The 23237-nt window shown below is 32.5% G+C and overlaps 1 protein-coding gene across 9 annotated transcripts in view; it reads right to left on the minus strand.

Moving 5' to 3' along the window:
* Window positions 1–23237, minus strand: part of ANKRD12 (ankyrin repeat domain 12) — a 168677-nt gene that overhangs the window by 11288 nt on the left and 134152 nt on the right. For all 9 annotated transcript variants that reach the window (XM_074275126.1, XM_074275099.1, XM_074275060.1 and 6 more), the window contains 3 exons: window positions 18277–23015; window positions 4285–4383; window positions 2006–2149 (listed from right to left, as the gene is read on the minus strand). In XM_074275126.1, the coding sequence (XP_074131227.1) occupies window positions 2006–2149; window positions 4285–4383; window positions 18277–23015 (4982 nt within the window). The remainder of the gene's footprint in view (window positions 1–2005; window positions 2150–4284; window positions 4384–18276; window positions 23016–23237) is intronic.

A 23237-nucleotide genomic window follows, 5' to 3' on the forward strand; every position in this document is an offset into this window, starting at 1 on the left:
TGAAGATGACTATTCTCTCATCCTGTCATCCTTGATTTATCAATCTCACACCATGTATCTAATCCACTGCCAAACTTATCATACCTGCCTTAACAACATTCAAACTAGGTTAACTGTCTCTCCCATTCGAATTCACTTTTCACTTAGTGCTAAGGTTATTTTTTTCTAACTTGTAGGCCTGACCATGTCACACATTCTTCCTACCCCCACCTCATCCCTGCTGGGAGATTTCCAGTGGCTTCCTATCACATCCAGAATCAAATGAAAAGTCCATTGGCATTTTAGACCTTTCTTACCTCTCTACTTTTCTTACCTTTCTTACTTTTAAAACTTTTATTTCTTACACTTAGCAACACAATTACTCTGGCCTATATTCAGGTCGTTAAGCCCACGAGTCCATGTTCCTTTTCCATTTCAACTTCTTAGTTTCACTGGCTTCCTTTTAAGTTCAGCTTAAATCCCACTTTCTGTAATATTTCTTTCCTAGTACCTCCAAGTACTAATGTCTTCCTCTTTCAGAATGTCCTCATCTACTAGGTATATGTTTTGTATATACATAGTGGTTTGCATGTTGTCTCCCTTACTGGAGTGTGAGCTCATTAAGGGAAGGGCAACTTTTTTTTCTTTTTCCTAAACTCCCAGGTCTTAACACAGCATATAGTAAACATTTAATAAATGCGTGTTGACTGATAGTACAGTGGAAAATTGGACCTGGGAAGACCTGATTTTAAATTATGATTCTGACCCTTATTGTTTTTATTGACTCTGGGTAAGTCATATGAATTGTTTGCCTCTAAGGCAATTATGTCCATTAGAATGGTAGGAATTCACATTCATAGGTCCCTGACATGTACTTAGAGAAAAAGTAATATTATTTTCCAGGATAAAAATGATACTCCCACATACTAATATCCATCTCTTTGAATAAATGAATGGTGACAATCATAATTTCCAAGTCTTTTTTTTCTTATTACTGTGTTTTATTTCCTATAATCCCATATTTTAAATTTTTATTTACAGTATATATTCCCTTTCTCTTCTGCATAGATCCATTTATTTTATATTACCATATCATCCAGGTCCAACAGATTCCAATATGTAACATGGTATTTTTCATTTACATTGGTAAATCATTTTGTAGTTAACAAATGATATTTCATTAGAATGGTATTCCCTATTTCAGTCAATACTAATGTTCAAAGAAAGATTTGGCATTTATTATCCCCTCCTTTTTTTTTTTTTTAACATTAAAGAAATGTCAGGAACTTTAAACCTACTTGCTTAATCTCATTTGTTAAGAGACAGGGGGATCTTAGAGGTACAAGAGATTTATACACAAAAAATGCCTTAGAAAAACCACCTAATGAGACCAAGATTCTACGGTTTATGTTTTTTAAAAAATATGACTTGTAAATAAAACTGCATTTAGAGGTCCTATGTCATAGGAATGAAACATTCTTTTGGCTGCATATAGAAGACTAAAATAGTTGGAAACAAAATTTTCCCCTCCGACCTAAAAGAGAAGATTAAGATGCCTTTTCTCCCTTAAAAGTTATTTCTGTGTTCATCAAATAATAGCAAAAAAACACAGACAACATTCATACAGAACCACAGAATCACATATTAAAGGCCATTCTTTATCTTTCAGTTTCCAGAAGAAGAAATTGAGGCCCAGAGAGACTAAGTTAAACACTCAAGGTCACACAAGATCACACTGAATGCAGAACTGGGTTCTTTCTACCATATAAAGATAATTTAAGATTTGCAAAAAACCTTTACATAGTCTCAACACAACAACCACCCAGTGAGGCAAGTACTAAAGGTGATACACTCTACAGATGAGAGAGGTTCTGAGATTTGCCCGGGGTTATGCGGTCAGTGACCGCATACATGCATATATTTCTACCAATGACAAACTTTGCCATCTCTATACCACATCTTATAGCATCTATTTCAAAAGCAATAGATACAGAAAAATTGACCGCCCACACCAGAAACATTATACCTGAGAATCCAGGGGCACATTGTACACCTCTGCATCCAGGAGAACAGTGCATGCACTAAAGGGCAGTGTCTGATTTGCTAATGTTCTTGCAGCTCGATAATGAACACGAAGAACTTCTTGTTCATTAGATACAATGAGTTTTTCCTAGTGGAACAAAAAGAAAACTTTATGTAAAAAAATTTATTTTAAGAAACCTACAAAAAAAGTCTACACAGTGACTTACTTTATACTTGAAGTATCACTTAAAATTTATTATATTTTCAAAGATTCAGAACTTGTTTTCTTTTCATTAAGAACTTAGAAATAGATTATTGAATTTCTAGAATGAGATTTGACAAAGTTTGAAGATTTTTGAAACTGTTTTTCTTTCATGAGTTGTCTGTTCCTCTTTTGCATATGATGATTTCATAATAACATGCCTAAAAGTGTTATGCTATCTACTTAAAAACTAATTTATAATTTATAAGAAAAAGGGATGACTGACTTTTATATACACATATATGTGTGTATTCCTTGCAATTCTAAGACTATAACATGCATAACAGTCTCTAATCTGTATTGCTAAAGAAAGTTTCCCCACTGAAACCTCCTAATATCAAAGAAATCTGATTAATTAAAAACAAAACAAAACAAACAAACTATTGGTGCTTTTTAGATGGCAAATATCTGAAGACAATGAACTTTAAAATGATATTTTAAAAATGCAACTCTAAGCTTAAAATTCATTGCCAATTTGGTCATAAGTTAAATATATGAATCAGAAAGGTTCAAATTTTGGTTTCAAAAAAGAAAATGGCTAGAGAAGAGTATTTTCATCGCTGATACATTTTTTCAAATAGTTTTTCTTAAAGAGTAATATATAAAGGAGGAAGAAAAAAGATATATATATATATATATATATATATATATATATATATATATATATATATATATATATACACACACACACTTTTTTTTTTTTTGGCTGAGATAATTGGGGTTAAGTGACTTGCTTAAGTCACACAGCTAGATAGTTTTAAGTGTCTGAGGCCACATTTGAACTCAGGTCCTCCTTACTTCAGGGCTGGTGCTTTATCTTTTGTACCACCTACTTGGCCCTAGATGTTACATTTTTAAGATCACAGAGGAAAAAAAATCTCTTTAGTATTATAGAGTAGATACTAGTATAACAGTATACTATAGTAATATACTAAACAATGCTACACAATATATCAAATATATTAAAAAGAATGTCAAATCAGAAATGATTTTCATGATCGTTACAAATACAAGAAAGGCAAGAGAGAAAGCTTGCAATAATTTTATGTTTTATTTATTCACTGGATATAATTTCTTCTAACATTTTTACATAAATAACATCACATTTATTATGGTTTCTGAACATTATTATTAAAGACTAATGACTTATTTAGTAGTACATTTTAGGAAATTTAGGAATTAAAGGTGCATATTGAATATAAAGGGTTTTTAGAAGCCTTCAGAGGTATCTGTAACTAGATACAAATATCATTTTCTGAATTAAAAAAATGAATATCACAATAGATACTGTTGCCATCACAATGTTCTGGTTTATCTCCTTGAAGAGTTGATTGGGTTGGGTTGGGGGGCAACTGTCTTCTTACATGCTTTAAGAGAAATATTCAGGAACAAATGCAATACTGCACAATATCATAAAAAAAATAAGAAACTGATCAAGAAACTGATAGTGTAAGTTCATTTGAATATAATAACTAGCTCTATGATTTGTAAAATCAAATAACTTTCCCAAGACTTGGGGTCCTTTAAAGGACTCACTTGAAAGCCAAAGACCTAAGGCCAGCTAAGTGGAGCAGTGGATAGAGCACCAGCCCTGAAGTCAGGAGGACCTGAATTCAAATTTGATCTCAGACACTTAACACTTCCTGGCTGTGGCAAATCACTTAACCATAATTGCCTCAGCAAAAAAAAAAAAAAAGTCACAGAACTTGGGATTTTGTTAATTCAACACAGGATAATGATAGGAAGCTTCCTGGGACTTTGAGTCATTTATAACATAATCAAAAATTATAGAAGAAGGTATCTCAAAATAATTTATTTCAAAATAAGTTTTTAATGAATTAGATAAATGGACTGTTTTCTCATTACAAAAAAAAAAGGCAACTATAATAAAGAGTTGGAGGAAACTGTAATCCATTATCAAAGTAGACTGGTCAATTAGAGGATAAATCTAATTTCATCTCTGTATTAAACATTAAACTCCTTAAAAAAAAAAAAAACAGTAAGGAATTTCAATACTATACCCTTTCAATACTATGTTGCAAACGCAGTTTCATTCTCACAACTTCTTGTTGCCGAAAAAGCTCTTTAAGTGGATCTGACAGGGATGGAGGTGGTGTAATCTAAGGGAAAAAATGATATAGTATAATTATTAAGTTCTATATTTTTAAAAAAAAGAAACATTAAAAATAAGTAATCTCCATTAAAACAGAATTTACCAGATACTTGAGATTTTATTATAATACAGGTTAAGTTCTAGTTAATGAAATGTAACCTAGAAAAAATATCATGCTTTTTTTAGATGTTACTTACCTAGTAGGAAAAAATAATAGAAAATCCAACTGGTCAAAAAAGTTCAACAAATACTTATTAAGTATCATTTATTCTTTAAAAGGACTGGGCCAGATATAGGAGGAAATTTAAACATAGATAAGATGCGGTCTTTGTCCACAGGAAGAGGGAGATAGGTATGTACATAAGTAACAACACAAAATAGAACAAAATGGATGTCATTTCTAGATGGTGGAGAATTCAAAGAACATTTTATTAAACATCCATAATATACAAGACTTATACATAATGGTAGCCATTGGGGATATAAAAATAAAACAATCTTTGCTTTCAAAGAACTAATAACCAAGGGGATACACAATTAAGTAAATACAAGGAAGAGAGGAGCAATAATAATTAGGCAATCTTGGTAGTCTTCTTTGGAAGAGGTGATATCTAATAGAAGCCTTGAAGGAAAATAAGAATTCTGTGATACATAGATAAGGAAAATGCATTCTATGTGGGCTGGCTTGTGTAATGCAAAGGCTGGAGACTTATTGAATTAGAAAATAGTAGTGAAGTGTGAATGTAGTAAGAAATGTAGTAAGAAAAAGTAGTGAATATGAAAAATAACTTTCATGTCTTTGAAAAGTTGGAGCCACAGTATTGAAAGCCTTCCATATTGAGCTAAGGAATTTGTATTTTACCTTCAAGGCAAGAGGAAAACAAGTTGTTGTTTTTGTTTGTTTGTTTTTTTAGCAGCAGTGACCTGTGCCAAAATTGTGGAGGGTTATTTGATAAGTTTTGTGGAGAATGAACTGGAAAGGGGAAAGATTGGAAATAGGGGGCCTAAGTAGAATGCAATTAAAATAATTTAGAAGAGATGTCATGAGCACCTGAAGTGGTAATGGCCAAGTGACGGAGAGAATAAGATGGTAGTAAAATGCTGGGAAGATAGAATCCAGATTTGGCAATTGACTACATATGGGGGTGGAAGAGGGAGAGGAAAGAGTCAAGGACAACTTGGGAGGTGATGAACTCAGATAACTGTGAAGATGAGGCCTTCCACAGACATACATAAGTTTGTTAGGAGGGACAAGTTGAGGGGAAGAAATACTTAGTTTAGTTTTAAATATTTAAGTTTAACATGCTCATTTAACATTAATGTAGATATGCCCAGTAGACAGTGGGCTATGGGAGACTACAAGCTCAGGAAATTAGAGCTATTGTACACCTACATTTGGGTGTCATCTTCACTGAAAGCATAAGTGAAAACACTAAACTGATGAGATCACCAAGTGAGAAAATAGAGATTCAAATAGATCTTGATGGAACTTGTTATTAGGGGGTGGAGAATACTATTGCTTTATGGGAAATGAGGAGCAGAATGCTCTCAGAAAAATCTGGAAAGACTTCTATGAACTCAAAGTGAAATGTACTATGTATAAAATAAGAGCAATAGTTCTGGGATGATCAGCTGTGGATGATTCTGCTATTTTTCAGCATACAATGTCCATGACTATTATGAAGGATTTATGATGAAAAATATATCCATACCCAGAGAAAGAACTGATTGCCTCTGAGTACAGATTGAAGCATAATTATAAAAATAAATATAAAAAATTATTTTACATGTAAAGGGGTAAAATAAAAATATTAAATATATTTTAAAAGAGCACTAATTTCAGAATTGGAAGTCCTGACCTTGGACAAGTCACCTCTAGGTTTTTCTTTCCTTTTTCTGTCAAATGATGGACTGATGAACTCTTTCTAAATCTATGATCTTGGGATGAACCAATACAAAAAAAAAAAAAAAAAAAAAAAAAGGCAGCAAATTCTAGTGCCCAAGGAGAAAGCCCAAGAGGAAGTGCTCACCAGTGTAAAATCTAAGTCCAAGGAATGAAGCTAAGGAAAGGAAATTAGCAGCTAAAGGGATTTGGCAGTTAAAAAAAGATCATTGTCAATTGCATAGTCTGAGAAGTAATGGAATATTAAAAATCTGACTGAGATGGGTTGGAAAATTAATAGAGAGATTATGAAGAAGTGAAGGCAATGAGAACAAATTATCTAGAAACCTGGAAGTAAAGAGTTATAGGTTAACCTAGGTTGATTAATAGAGTTTAACCTATTAACTTATTTATTTGTTAATCTATTACCTATAATCTGGCACTTACTGCCAGGTAAGGAAGCAATAAAAAAAAGTGAGGGGAGGAATTAAAGATGGGACAACTCCTGGAATAGATAGGAGTGATGGAATTAAAGAATACAAATAAAAGGAGTATTCTCCTTTGGACTCTGGAGCAAGAAAATACTGGAGGAAAAAGTAGAGGGGTTTTAAGTTATGAAGTAAGATAGGAGGGCTCATAGCAGTTGGCCTCAATTTTCTGAGTACAATGAGGAGGTCAGGTCATCTGTTGAAGGAAAGGAAAGGCCTAAGAAATTTGAAGAGGAAGTTTGTTAAAGTTATTGTTTTGTTATTATTGTTTCAGTTGTCCTCAATTCTCCTGGCAAAGATACTGAAATAGTTTGCCATGTCCTTTTATAGCTTATTTTAAAGATGAGAACACTGAAATAAAGAACATTAATTGAATTACCCAGGTTCACACAGTTAGTCAATATCTGAGGCTGGACTTGAATTCAGGAAAGATGAGTCTTCCTCAGTCCAGCCCCTGAGAATTATCCACTTTGCTACCTAGCTGACTAGTTATTGTGTGGGTAGTGTGAAAGTAAATTAAGGATGACTAGAAAGTCTACTGTGTGGTAGTGAGGGCCTAATTAAAATTAGACAACATAGTATGTTGTGGAATCTTTTTTATTAGTGTGGGAGAAGAGAGGAGGCAGTTAACTGGAGTGGGTTTGAAGGTTGGTAAGGTGTGGATAAAAAAATAAGTGAATCAAGAAAAAATCAGGGAGGAAGTAGCTATGATCTAGGCCTTAAGGTACAATTGGGATTTAAATAGACAATGTTTATAGGAATGGAAAGAGAACAACTGAACAGTGCATTCAAGCTACAGAGAACAGCAGAAAACACAGGACTTTTTGGGAGGGGGGTGGTTAGCAAGTAGTCAGTTTGGTTGCAATGTAGGATATGTGACAGGAAACTGAATGAGTATCAAAAAGACTGATTAAAATTTGATTAGACAGAGCCTTCAGAGGAAGAATCAAGTAAAAATTTGACCCTTAAACTATAGGTAAAAAGAACTTTTTTAGAATAGTGGAATGCCATGACTAGAAGTAGGCAAGAAATTAATTTTGTTAGGTGTGTAGTTTAGGTTTGGAATGGTGCGAGGAGTGTCTTAGATAGAGTGGACAGGTTGAGGGCTAAGGAAAGAGTCCAATTAGAATAGTTTAGGTGTTAATTAATAAGGGTCTGAACTAGTGTGATGGCTATGGGAGGTAATAAATTTAGGAGATATTTTGAAGAAAGCTTGAATAGAATTTGTAAACTGATAGGATGTATAGGTCAAGGAAAGGGAAAGTCAAAGATGCTTATGAAGTTACAAACACAAATGATTGAGGGAATAATGGTGTATAATAATAATAATTTTAACAGAAATTCAAAAATAAAACAGGTTTTAGAAAGAGATTCTTCCAAATTCAATTTAAGTCACACAGATTTAGCTGCTGGTGGGATATCAGATGAAGGTATCCAGTAGTTATTTAGAAATATAAATCTGGAGTTCAAGGAAGGAAGCAGAAGAAAATATCAAGGAAGCAAAAGAATAAGAATATATTCAGAAAGCTAGGGTTAATTCACAGGTTAATCCTCAAAGATGAGCACTGAGAAAGGTGATTTTTGGTGGATAGGAAGTAACTGTTGAACTTTGAGATGGTAGTTTCACCAGAACAGGGAAGACGAAAGTATATTACAAGAAACAAAAGGTTGATTTAGCAAATCTCCCCTAAAATAATTAATCAGTGAAAAGAATTAAATAATGAAAATTCACTGTTTTAACTCACCATCTTATTTTATTTTTCCTTTAGACATGATTCTAACAAGTGTGGATCTCAAACCTATAGCAAATTATTATAAAGAAATGGCAACTGACAGAAAAAATGAGGGAGACAGAAAAACTTTAACAAACATAATGGCCCCAAGGCTGGAACTATGTAGGATAGGGGCAAATATACATTTTACTAGTTTTTTGGGGAAATCATTATGTCACAAAATAACACATTTCTAATGATGACTCAATCAGCAAGAGGTCAATATCAGGATTTTCTATTTAGGAAGGCAAGGAAGTATATAACAGATTTTTGTTATCTTTTCATCAAAACTGATTAAAATTTTTACTATGTGATGGGGTAAAATTCAACATCATAAAATCAGCAAGTGAAACACCTTTCCCTTAAAATGCTAGATAAATTGAATTAGAAAAATCTAATCCCCTTATAATGCCATCTATGAGGTGTTACTAATTTCTACAACTTAGTTTGTAAGTTAAATATCAGCTTTATTTCTCAAGCAAAATATAATACTGTAATTTAAAATCAGCATTTTAAAATGTGCTACAAATCAGTGATAACTGAGGTTCACTTGTTTCTAACAGGATTTTTATAGAAAGTTTGTTTATCTATAAAGTTTAAAAGCATCTTACAAGTCACCTAGATGATGCTACTCGAAGCATGTACCCTTCTACAATATTTACACTAGAGGATGATACAGACTCTTTTCATTTGAAGACCTCCAGTGAGGAACATAATTGTGTTAGAAGAGGTATCTCACTTTTGCACAGCTCTCATTTTTAGGAAGTTCTTTATTGAACTGAAATTTAGCTTCCTGAATGTCTACTTAATAATCCAAGGATGATTATGCTGAGAAGCCAGCAGAAAGCCTAATTCTACAACATATACCTTCAAATATTATAAGATCACTTCTTATTCTATCACCTCTTCAATCTTCTCTGTGTTAATCATCCTAAGTTCCATCAACAGATCTTGGTATCATCTTAGGACATCTTTCTCTGTATAAACTCCTATTTAACAATTTTCTTTCTAAGATATGACATTAAAATAGAACACAATAATCCAAATGTATCCTATTAAAGGCACAGTACAAATGGATTATTACCTGTTTTGTTCTCCACATAAGATTTCTATGTTAATGTAGCTTAATAATTTTTTGGATTACCAGGCCACTTATTTTTTATTTTTCATAGTCCATGTAATTTAATACATTAGGTAGCTAATTAAAGGAGTAACCAATTTGAAGAAATATCCAATAGACTTTGTAAGAAGGTGTGGGTATAAGTTTTGGAACTTTGCTGATAGTAGACATAGATAACTTATGAGTGACTAGTTGGTGCTAAAGAGATCAGGTTCCTGTCAGATGAGCCATGCTTTTGTTTTTAGTTTTTAAAAGTGATCAGACATGTTCTTCTGAGATTTCTTTTTATGTGTACATAAGGCTCAAGTATAGCAAAGAAGACCTATATGGGTGTGGGAAAGGAAAAGAAGGACAAAGGTGTGGTATATAAACCTGTTTTCATATAGTTTCCTTTTTCCTGAAGCAGCTGATGAGGGGTTATGGCAAAAGCACATATAGGTTTAACATAGGAGAAATTCTGAATTTCCTAGGTAGAATGATTTCAGGAATCTAGTCTTCTAGTTAAAGAACAGTGCATTAAAGCTACAGAGAACAGCAGAAAACACAGGACTTGTGGGGAGGGGGGTGGTTAGCAAGTAGTCAGTTTAGTTGCAATGTAGGCAGTGTTGGGGATAGTTAAGAAAGGAAGTGGGAGAGGAAAAGAGAAAGAGGGAGAGAGAGAAGCTAGTGAATTTCTTGGGACAATGTTGATCTGATAGGAAGGGAATAGCTTTTAAGAGGTAGGTTAAGTAGCACAGTGGAAAGAATACTGAGACAAATATCAGAATGATCACAATTTAAATCTAGCCTCAAACACTCATTTGCTGTGTGAGTCTAAGCAAGCCCACTTAAATTCAATTAAAACTGATTACTCAACCATACAATGGGGTTAATAATGGCATCTACTTTTTCCAATTCTGTTATGAGGATAATATGAAATAATCTTTGTAATGCACTTAGCCCAGTACCTGGGACATAGTAGGCATTTAGTTGTTGCCTTCCTTAAGGAACATTTATTTTTTGATTGGATATCAAATCACAGCTTAGTACAAATTTTGGAAGGAACTGTATAGGACTTTCTGGGAAAATATTTATTGGAATGCCAAAGGTTTATCTTGATAATAATCCCAAATTCAGTTTTTTTTGAGGAGGAGATGATGGACTATTTCAGTGCTCTCTAAATTTTTGTAACTAGTCATGGTCCAAGTTACTGGCCTTGCTCTCTTTTTTTTCTCTTTCCGAACACATGACACCTGTGAGGTTTACTCAAGTTTTTTTCCCCTATCTTACCAGGAATAGTAGATCTAAGCATGAACCCACACAATTTATCCAGGATGTGGGGGGTTGATTTTCAATCAAATTCAAGTGCCTATTCCTCTTCTGAGTACCCCTCACTCAAGGAATAACTCATGTCTGTTATATTTTAATTTTTTACACTAAACTTCTTGCTCTTTGTGAAATCTGAAGTTTGTTAGGATCAGCTCCAATTCTCAATTCCACAGGAAGATAGCTCAAGTATTATGCCTTTTATATCTCAGGTGCTTCTCTCTCTCTCTCTCTCTCTCTCTCTCTCTCTCTCTCTCTCTCTCTCTCTTTTTCTGAAGATAAGTTTTTGTATATTGAAGATTTGATGATAAACTCATTCATCTTGAATTTCATTTTCAATTAATCTATGTACTGAAGGGATACACTGTAGAAAAATTTTTTTTGTTTCCTTCTTGATTGCCGCATTGTACTTTAGAAATCTAATGAAGAAATTTTTTCCTCCTTGTACCTCCATTTGGATTGCTTCATGTGACGCGAGGATTCCCCTAAAGAAATTTTTATCCAGAACAGTTTGATTTTCCACCTGAGAGAAGTAAACTTTTGATTTAACTCCTTTTAAAATAGAATTTCCTTCTGAAGAGGGAAGCTATTTTTTAAAAGCTGCTTTCTAGTTTTACTTTTTTCCCTCCTTAAACTGTTTTTAAGAGAAACAAATCCTAGATGTTATTTATAGCAGTGGTTCTCAAAGTGTGGTCCAGAGAAATCTGGAGTCTCTGAAACCCTTCCGAAGGGTCTACAAATTCAAATTTTGCTTTTATTTCTAATATGATAAATTTCTATAAATATGCTCATGTAAACAAAAACTCATTGGCCAGATCCTCAATAATTTTTAATAGTAAAAAGATACTGAGAACAAAAATTTGAGAACCATTAACCTATAGGAAGTTTGTAAAATTTTGTTTATGGAATCTGCATATGATTTAGAGAGGGGGAGGACCCCACAAAAGACTTAATTTTAGTAATTCTTAGGATCTATGCATCATCAATGTTGTTAGCCCAGCTATGATTTAAGCAATCAAGATAACTGTCGGAGCTTCTCTAAAGTGGCAGAGAACCATTCACAGAGCTTCTTCAAATTAGTAAAGAACTCTCTAGAACTGGGGACATATACCACTGTGCCTTGAATTACCAATTTGATTTTTGGGAAAACAAATATTTAATTGGTCAATAACATAATGTATGTTTGATTGAAGGAATATAAATTACTGAAAAACATGAAATTACAGGATCAGGAACCATCAGAAGGATATCTTCCCAGAGAAAGTGGACATATTCACTGAGGTTCCACTGAAAGAACATAAAGACCTGAAAATAGTTGCTTTTTTGAGGCTTAGAATAAGAAGACTACTGTCTGAGAAGCCACCTCCTTTTGTATAGTCTATCAAAGTGAGCTACTAGATCAGCTACTTCTCTAAAGATTTCTTTTCTTGCTTGCATAAAACAGACTTAAGTATAGCCCAGCAGACCTACAGGGTATGTATATAAATCTGTGCAAAGACACAAGATCCTCTTTTCTTTCCAAAGCACTTATGGCAACTTGTACAAAAGTTCATAGTAACGTAACTTGATAATACATAAATTGAAAGGGCAGATCCTGGACAAATTTTCCTGCACCCCAACCTCTTGATTAGGGATTTTGAATTTTGTTAGGCAAAGTGTTCCAGAAATCTAGCCTTCTGTGGGCAGCATGCCAGCTTTGGGATTTACCTCCCTAAAGAGGATAATTTATATAGTCCCTACACAGCATCCTCTTTAGAGACCAATGTTAGGGAGTAACTTGGATGGTGCTGATCTGATGGGATAGGAATGGCTTGTTAAGTCTCCTCAGTACTATAAGATTTTTTAGGAGGGCATAAAGGGGAAACTTTGTAAAAGATTCAATAGAAAAGGAAGACTCAATGGAATGGCAAAGGACTGATTCAATAGTAATATTAAATCACAACACTTTCTGGTTATTTTAGTTTGAGGAATTCAGTGAATCCTTCCATTGTTTGCACTTGTACTAATATGCTTTTGATACCTACAATATTTGTATGAAAGTTGGGGACTCTTTTGATCAAATCTAGAGGAAACTCAGATACAAATGCTTATACCACATGTATGTTGGAAGATTTCTAGAATAGAGAGAAAATTACTCTCTTAGGATCAGACCCTCAGGATTTGACCTAATTCCTTATGAGTTCAGTACTTTAGGGGAATCTAGGACTATGGAATATTACAATTTGCAAACAATAATTAATTGCCTAGCAACTAATTTCTGAAGATAATAAAGTTCTCAATCAATAATTTTTACATCAAATATTAAAATACCTATTTTAATACCATAAAGTATATAAAAATATACTGGAAGTTTTTGGCTTGGCTATAAAGATTCTAGACACAAATATAAATTAGTCTGGAAATCAAGCAATACACAATTTGGCTCCAGCCTATCTTTTGAGACAGGTTTCACATTCACCTGCACTCTCCTTCCTCACCTAGGTCACTTAGAATACTTGTCTTCCTTTTAAAACTTGGTTCAAGAAGCACCTCCTATTTTTTTGGATTCAGTTGTTAGAGCTTTTAAATTTATGTTTATTTTATTTTTTTTAATTTAACTGTTAGAGTTCCCTTCACTCAAACTACTTTGCCTTTACTTAAAGGTATATTCACCTTAACCTCATAGATGAAAGTAAATTCCTCAAAATGAGGGCCCATCATTTTGTCCATCACAATCTTTGTCCATCACAATACCCGCTTTTCTCTTGATAAGTGCTTTACAAATCTTTGTAAAGTTTAAATAGTTACAAAATCAAATATTCTTAGGGACTCAAAACTTATTCTCATTAGGGAGAAGACTTCTAATATAAAACTTAAATCTAATATAAATCTGTTTATGCCTTATAATTATCCTAAATATATTACCTGGTAATCCATTGACACACAACAGGACTGTCTAATTATTCTCTTTCACCAGGATAGTGCCTGGCAGATGGTAGTAAATATTTGCCAAAATAGACAGAATATAATAGTGTCCCTACAAGATAACAACTATGCCTTTCTTTTGAATATTATGAAATTAAAAGTTAAGTGATATAATTATGCTAATGATTAGAGTGTTTAGGCAGAAAGAAAATTAGAACTGGGCTCCAGTCAGAGGCTCGGCAACTTATTAGCCATGTAACCTGAGTAGAGTCACTAACGTGCTGAGTCTCAGTTTTCTCATCTGTAAAATATGCTTTCCTCATAAGATGGCTGGCTGTGAAGATCAAATGAAATAATGTATGTAAAAGTGCTTTCTAAGCTACTATGCAAATGATGTTTTTTGTCTTAGTTTCTAATACTATATGGCTCAATTACTTTTATCAAAGTTCTTTATTCTATAACTTTGTATGTCTCATTATTTTTTCTTTCTTACATCTTTTTACTTGAACTAGTATACTTTCTATATATCATAAAAAATTATACTCTATATTCCTTTCTATTCCAGTGGATTTTAAATGTTGGTTGAGAAACTATAGATCTTGGGAACTGAATCTAACTCAATTTTTATATATTGATCACATACACATATACACAAAGATACTTTTACATATACATGTAAAAGATGCATATCTACATTAAAATGATTAGCTAAAAGAAATATTGAGGGCACTGGATCGCCATTAAAATTTGAGGGATTGATTAATGATTGAAATTTGGCTAAGGAAAGGTTTACCATCTTCAAAGAATTACAGAATAGGAAAAGGAATGGTAGAATGCTTGCACATGCTAAGTGTTTTTATATAGAGAGAAGATATATTTTCTCATACATGTGAGAAAATTTAACCAAAATGAATAACATGCTTTTGAGAAAGGAATTCTGACAATTTTGGACAAACACAAGATATCATAAGATACAAATACGCATATGCATGTATATAAATAGAGAATAACAGCTGGGGAGACACAATAGTGTAAATCAATAGAAAGAGATTTAAAATTGTGTCAGGAATTTCCTATTTTTTTCCTATGGTATTTCATGAATTAAAGACAAAGTGAATGATGAGTTAATTTTTCCTTGGTATAGAGGCATTATGTCCAGCACAAGAGAGATGCTGGTCCTGCTGTATACTCTGCTGTAGATTACACATGGAATAGTGTTTGATTCTGGGTGCTACAGTTTAGAAGGATACTGAATACCTACAAATTACCTAGAGGAGAGAAACCAAGGTGGGCCATAGAAGGATTTATTTAAGGAACTAGGAATTTTTAGACTGAAGAATACAAAATTTAAAATGGGGAGTAAGTATATAATAGCTGTTTCTGAATGATCTGCTATACTAGAGTATATTATACTTGCTCTGTTTAGCCCTTGAGAGCAGAACTAAAAACAATGAGTGGAAATGCAAAAGCACAGATTTTATCACATAATTACAATTTCCAAACAATTTCTCCCCAAAAGAACAGGATATCTTAGGAGAAAGTGACTTTTCCAACACTAGAGGTCTTCAATAAAAGATTATATAACCTCTTTCAGGGAATAGTGGAAACAGGAGATTCCTTTTCAGTTTTTGGTTAGATTAGATAATTTCTGAGGTTCATTTCAATTCAGATATTCCTGTAATTCCTGGGACAGTTTGCTATTACTGTTTTTGTTTTCTGATAATACAACATACTTCCAATAATTACAATAGTTATGAAATTATCAGAATGAATTTTAAACAAGCTTAACATCGTGTTTTAGAAAGGTACCTACCTATCTTACAAAATCAGATAATGAAAGAATGTCAACTATAAAAAAGTTAGGAATCATTGAAGCATCCAATAAATTTTTTTTTGTAATAACTAAATAAATAACTAAATAACTAATTAAACAAAATTTCAATTATATAGCCTGGAATATTCATAGTAGCAGAAAAGTCACTGAAATCAAAAGACCCCACTTTTGCTATTAGCTAACCATATGCTCTTAGGCAAATCTACTAGTCATTCTGTATTTTAGTTTCTTCATCTATAAAATGTGAAGATTAGATCTCACATAGCTTTTCAAGATCTATAATTTTATGATTTAATGAGAATCATTTTTGAAGCAGCTAATGGTGGTGGGGGGAAAGCACTGGGCCTGGTGTCAGGAAACCCTGAGTTTAAATCCAGCTTCAGACATTTATTAGCTGTGTGACTTTAGCCAATCACTTAACTTCTGTATGCCTCAGTTTGTTCATCTGTAAAATGGGGATAATAGTACCTCTTTCTCATGATTATTATTGAGGATAAATTTGTGAGTTAATTTTTGTAAATTGCTTTGTAAACCTTAAAGAGCTATATAAATCTTAGCTATTCTTCTTAGACTATATTGTTTATCATAGAAAAAATAACTTTGTTTTTCATTTTGTATCTTGATATTCTAATGAAATATCAGGTAGTAGAGACAAAACACTGTGAAAGGAGAAAAGTCCTGGTGCTGCTTTTTTCTGCTTTAGGACTCAGTGTCCTATCAGTAAAATGAAGGGGTAGAATTACAATTCAGTACTTCTATGAAATGTTTAAAGTTTTGGGCTTAGGGTCCCTCTAGCAACTCTTGTGGCTGACCTAGTAGTTAGATTTATACTTAAGTGACATTAAGTGTTATTGCCAGAAACAAGAGTAAGCTAAACCAAAGGAAGGCAAGTATCATGGGTTAAAACTGAGATGAAACTCAGGTTTTCAGATCAAAAGTAATTTCTGATAGCCTAGAGTTTGGAAAGATTTACTTAGAAAAAGAAAATAGGATATATGGATATAAAGGTGAATGTTTTGTATGTAAATGAATTACAAAAAATTTTTTTTAAGTAAACATGATTTTGGAACAGCAATGTAATAAAACAAAGCTGAATGTAGTTTTCTATCATACTTAAACTCAAGTCAAACTTCTATCAGAATACTGGTATATCTTGCTAAAAGTAGAAGGCTCTATAATTTGTTCCATAGGAAATATGTTATAAATGAATGATATAATAGCAGAGGTTCAAGAGGTTTTTTGTGGTCTTAGTAATGCAATGCATTAGTGATATCACTACGAAATGGATTTGCTCAGAGCAATCCTGCCTGCGTCAAATACATTGAAAACCTTCAAATCTCTGTAAATGTCAGCTATGATTATTGCCATGATATAAATTATACATCTCCCCAGCACCTAAAAGAATGCTGTTTGTATCAGAGATGTGTGTGTATATGTGTGTTAGATATGTTTTTAAAGGATGAAGCAAACTAAAGAAAAAGCTAGGTAATTTAAATTTCTAAAACATCACTACTTAATTCAGTTTGAACATATTATCATGCTCACTGTAAGGCTAAGTAACAAAGCCTCAAAACAAGAGACATGGTCTCAAGGAAGTAATTGTATTGTTAGTCAAACTGAAGATCATTCAAATATATTGAATAAACAGCAGGTGGCGCCATAAATCACATTTTAAAAAAACATTCATTTGGAAAACCTAGACAAAATTTTCATCTGTAATCACTGAAATATAAAATTTATTTATATATTCACTCTTTAAGATGGGTAATTGTTTTAAGTAAGAATTTTCTGTGTGTTTTTAATTTTTAGAGAAGGCCTTTTGTGATGAAACAAAAACAATTACTTTTGTAATTTTGAGGATTTTCATAAAATGATTAATGTTTCATTAGTTTGCCCTATGCTGAGAAAAACTACAACTAATTAATTCTTATTTAGAATTTCCTGAGATGCATCAAGAATTTTAATTAATGTAAGTAATAAAAATTACTATAGAAAAATACTTTAAAAATTGTTCTCCCTTTTTTTTCCCCATCAGAGTCTGGTACAAGATTTCAAAATCACAGTCTCATATAAATGAAAATGAAAATATAATCTTCGCCTTTTAAGTATTTTTTCTTTTTTCTTTTTCTTGTGAGACAGTTGGGGTCAAGTGACTTGTCCAAGGTCACACAATTACACGTTAAGTATCTGAGGCCATATTTGAACTTAGATCCTCCTGATGTTAGGGCCGGTGCTATTGCACCATCTAACAGCCCTTCTCCTTTACATTTTTTGAGCAAAAATTTTTTACATAATCATTTCACATAATGAAATTAACTATTCTTTTTTAAGCCTTCTGTCTTGGCTAGTGTTCTCAAAAGCATCTGTAAAGAACAAAATGTAGAAAAGTTGTGTATTTAATTTATTTGAAGCAACCAGTGGTTCATTATTTAGTAAAAACCTGTCTTAATATATGTGCAATCCAGAAGACACTCCTTTATGAGAAGTGTTTTCTTCCTTTACATGAAGCATAAATTTTGACATGTTACTAGATTGTATCTAAGAAATACCTTGATATATTCAAAGTATATTTTATCAAGTAAAACTGTTACTTACAGTAGGAATACAAATCTTGCTTAAAGGGTTTCCATCCAGGAGGTATGATCCATTAAAGGTCACATATTCATCATAATACTGAGGTGCTTGAGGAATAACACTACACAGTAATTTGCGTTTCTCTTCTATTTTTTTTCTTATGTGCAAGTATTCAAAATATGGATTTGCTCTCTCTGAACTATATGGTTGAATCTCATCTAATTTCAGAGAATCTACAATGGCTGCCAAAGACTGCTGAGTTTTTTCTTTTGCTTGTAATAAAGAGGGATTTACTTGCACAGGCTGAGGCACACGTGACATTTTCCTTTTCCGTGGATGGTGAACTTGAGCATCATCTTCTTCAGTTAACCTTATTCTTCCTCTAGGAGAAGCAGATTCATTATCTTTTTCAGATAATGGCATACAACTAATAGCTATCTGTTTATTCTGATTTGCCATTATATTTGCTCTGTTTCTAGTTATCCTTTGAGGTATTTGGTGATCATTTTTATCATCTTCAGCAGTTTCTTCTATCTCTATTTTAACTAATTGACTACACTTATGTATTTCTCCTTGACCAGATGGTTGTGAATGATTTTCAGGATTTGATAATGTGCTTTGTTGTGATTCCTCATCTTCTGTGGACAGAAATCCTTTTCTACTTTCACTATAATTTTTTGAATTATCTTGTTCATTTAGGTTTCCTTTGGATATCTCTGCATTTAATTCATTGAGATCCATATCAGATTTATTAGTTAAATTTATTAAAACTGAACTCTCAAGTTTGTCTTTTTCATGTGAAATAACCTGAGTATCATTTGTGCTATCAACTTCATGACTTTGTGAAGTTTTATAAATAAGTTTGCTAAATGAGTAAGTATGTGTATTTATTTGTGAATAGGCATCATTTCCAAGAAAGTCCTTTTCAGATGATTCTATGGGCAAGGTATTAGTCCTTTCATGATTTGGTGATGTATCCTGAATGGTCCTTTCAGTATACATAGAGATAAATCCATCTGTCTTTTTACTATCAGTTGGGGAAAAATTATTTTCCAAGTCTTTTTTTAAATTATTATCTGTGTCTAAAACAGAATTAGTTTGGCCTAGAGTCTTCTGTTGAAAAGTTGTATTCTGAATATCACTGATATAGGACAAAGGCATATGTTTAGGAATACATTCAGCATCTTGGAATGACTGGCCATGGAAAGAGCAGGGTAGCTGAGAAGGCATAAAAGATGCTGAATCTTGAGCACCTGAATTTCCTTGGATTTCAGTTTGATGTTGAGGTAATAATTCAGAAGTATTCTGTTCTTTTAATATTTTGTTGTCAGGATTACACAATCCTTGGATGATTGGATCTTGATCAGGTACTCTATAACTTGAACAGTTAAAATCATTTGTGCTTAATGATTCTAGTCTATCAACAGATATCTCCCAAGATTTATTTTGTTGAGTCATATTAATTAGATTACATGGCTCTACATGCATAGGGTTTTCTCCTATAGGGTTTATTTGAGTAGTACTTTTGATAACGTTTGTATCTGATGAACTATGTTTACTGCTGAAAGATGTAACTGGAGAAGTAGCAAAACTGGAATGTAAGTTAGACACTTTTGAAAGGTCATTTTCAGGCACATTACAAGAAGACACTTCATGTTTAGGGGAACTGCAAATATGACTTGGCACAGCTAGTAAACTACTTGGATTGTTTTCTTCTGACATTGTTTGAAATTGTTTTGAATGTTCTGAAATGACAGGTGGCATGCTACATCTTCGAACTTCTACAACGGGTCTACACTCACTAATAATAAGCTTAACATCTTCTATAGAAGATGACCTGAGATGGGATATTGGAAGTCTGTTTGCATATGGTAATTTGATCCGTTCTGGCAGTTCAGCTACACTGTCCAACTCCCTTTCATGAAGGGCAGGAGATTTGGCAACTGGCAAAAATGGTGACTGTGAAAAGGACATTTGGGAATCAGAACCTTCCAATATAAAGTCAGAATCATATTCAACTATAGGCCTTGGTGTTGTTACTGCAGTATGGCAGGAATCTTCTGAACTAGTAACTGAAATCATAGATACAGATCTAGAGCTGAGACCTGTTTTTTCACTTTCAGATCGAGGAGATTTGCTTAAATTATTATCTACAATTAAAGATGACTTTCCAATATTTGTAATGCTCTTTGTATCTACAGATTGAGATCTGTTACTTGTAGCATCTTTCAAATGTTTCTCTTTAGTGTAAACATCAGACAACTCTGAACTCTTTGACCTAATAAGTTCTTTATTTTTTGATTCTGCTAGTGTACTTTTCATTTTTTCTTTATCTTTTACTTTGCTGAGTTCTAAAGAGGAACGGTTCCTCAATCTTTCCTTTTCTTTTTGCTTAATTTTTTCTTTATGTTTTTTATGCCACTGTTCTATTTCTAGGTCTTTAAGGCTTAGCATTCTTTCAAAACTTGTTTGCATTAAATCATCATTCACTAACCTCTTTTCCTTTGGTCGAGTATCTTTTGGAGTCAATGATGATTTGAATTTATGCTTATCTATTTCAGATTTGTGCTTGGGTAAATTATTTAATTGTATTTTATCTTTGTGTTTATCTCGTTCTTTGTATCTATCTATATCTTTATCCTTTTTATCTTTTTCTTTTCCATCAGGAGTTTTCAAAGGTTCATCTTTTGTTTTTTCTTTAAGGGAAGAAAGTTTTTCATGCAATGTTTTACTACCTTCTGTGGAAGTTGACCTTTTCTCTTCCTGTACATGCTTAGAAGCAGCTAAAGATAAACTTTCTTTATCTCTAGATTTTTCTCTTTTCTCAACCTCCCTTTCTTTTTCTTTTGTCCTGGCTTTTTCAAGTTTAATATATTCACTATCTTTATCTGATAGCTTACCTTTTTTCTCTATGAAGTGTTTTTCTTTGCTTTCACCTAGATGCCTCTCTTTTTCAGTTTTTTCTTTGTCATGTTTTTTATCCATCTTATCTCTATTTTTTTCTCTGTCCTCAGTTTTTTTAACAGTAATAACATTTTTTATCTTCTCACTTTCTTTATGGTATTTTTCTGCCTGTTGTGAATTTACTCTGTCCTTTTCTTTTGCTTTTTCTATGCACTCATTCAAATCTAATTTGTCTCTTTCTGGCTTATGATCATGTTTTATCTTCTTTTCTTTTTCAGCATTTTTTCTGTCATTCCTTTCAAAGTCTTTTTCTTTAGGTTGAAGACGTTTCTCAGGTCTGTCCTTATTTTCTTTCATATTCTTTTCTTGTTTGTCAATTTCTGTCTCTTTTTCAATTAAATGTAATCCTACTGATTCTTCTTTAACATTTATACCCAAAGGAAGTAATTCTGTTTCTTTATCTATTGATATATTCTCCCTTTCTTCTTTTAATTCTCTGATTTTTTCTTCCTTAAAGGATTTCTCACTTTCCTTTTTCCCTTTTTCTCGTTCCTCTTTAAAGTTTCTTTCTTTTGGAAGGTGTTTTTCCTTGCTCGATCTGTCATCTTTTGTGTTTTTTTCCAATTTTGATTTTTTTTCAGATGGCAGGAATTCATGTTCCACATTTGGGAAGAAGTCTTCAGTTTCATCAGTTTTAAAAAAATTCTCTTTCCAAAATTCTCTATCAAATTCAACACTTCTCTGAACTGCTTTATTCCCATCCTTATTTTTGTATTTTTCTTTTTCACCATCTGACTCTTTTTTATGCTTTTCTTTTTCTCTGTCTTTATGTTTTAATTTATGTTTCTTTAATGTCTTGCCTTCTTTATCAATCTTTTTCAGAGAATAGTCTGAATTATCAAATGATAGATTATGATCTTCATCTTTAATTTTTGGAATAGATTTCTCACCAAATTCTAAATGGAAATCTTTCTGATGATGTTTACTTTTTTCTTTATGTTTACAATATTTTCCACTAGAAGTTTCCAACAGGAATTCTGACTCTGCATTGTTTTCATGTCTAATGAGGTCAGACTGTAAAGATGTTTCAGAACTACCTGGTGATAAGCATGTTTTGGTGTTTTCTTGTTTTAGTAGTGTTGATTGTTTTTCACTTAGTCCACAAGGATGTTTAGGAGATTTACTAGTAGTAATATGAAACAAATGTAATGAAGCATCATCTTTTGTAGTAAAAGACTTTCTAAAATTTTCTTCCTCTCTAGTTTTGTCTAGAGAATCTAATACAGGATTACATACCAAGTTTGTTATTCTAGAATTTTCTTTTCCTTCTTTTTCTTGCTTCAACTCTTGATTTTCTTTATTTTTGTTTTGATTTTTTAATTTTCTTTTAACTTTTCCTTTCTGTTTATGTTCATTTGCAACTAAATATTCCTTTTTGGATCTTAAATCAGAAGTTGAAGTTTCAGGAACAGAACAGGGAGCAGAAATAACTTTTTTGTCTTGAAGCATCTCTTCATCTGAACTTTCAGAACTCGAATACAGAACTCTAGATGGTTTCTGTTTTTTACTTTTAAATAATTTGGGATAGACTTTTTCTTGCTTCACAAATAAATTCTTTTCTATTTCAGATTCATTCTCTTTTCGTAGTTCTTTCCTAAGAATGTGTCTGTCATCAATCATTTTATTTATTTCATCATCATCATCATCTTTGAATTCATATTCATCAAGAGCAGAGGGAAGAGGGGCTTTATTAGATATTAACTGTTTACTTTCACTGACTAGTGAGTCTTTCTCTGCTTCAGAATCAATATTTTCATCAACACTAGAAGGATTTACAGATGGTGTTTCTTCAGAATCTAAAGCAAGAAAAGAAAATCAGTTGGTCAACAAATTATAATTTTCAAAAAAATCAGGATGATAAATAATACATAATATGCAACAGCAAATTTCAAATTAAAATGAATTTTAAAAATCACTTGAGCTTTTTGAATGAATTATGGAAATAGCAATACCATGAAGTTTTACTATCTTTTGGGTTCATGTTAGTAAACTACCTCGTATGAAGTCCTTGTATTACT

Source organism: Sminthopsis crassicaudata, chromosome 1, assembly GCF_048593235.1.
Source record: "Sminthopsis crassicaudata isolate SCR6 chromosome 1, ASM4859323v1, whole genome shotgun sequence".
NCBI classification, from domain to species: domain Eukaryota; kingdom Metazoa; phylum Chordata; class Mammalia; order Dasyuromorphia; family Dasyuridae; genus Sminthopsis; species Sminthopsis crassicaudata.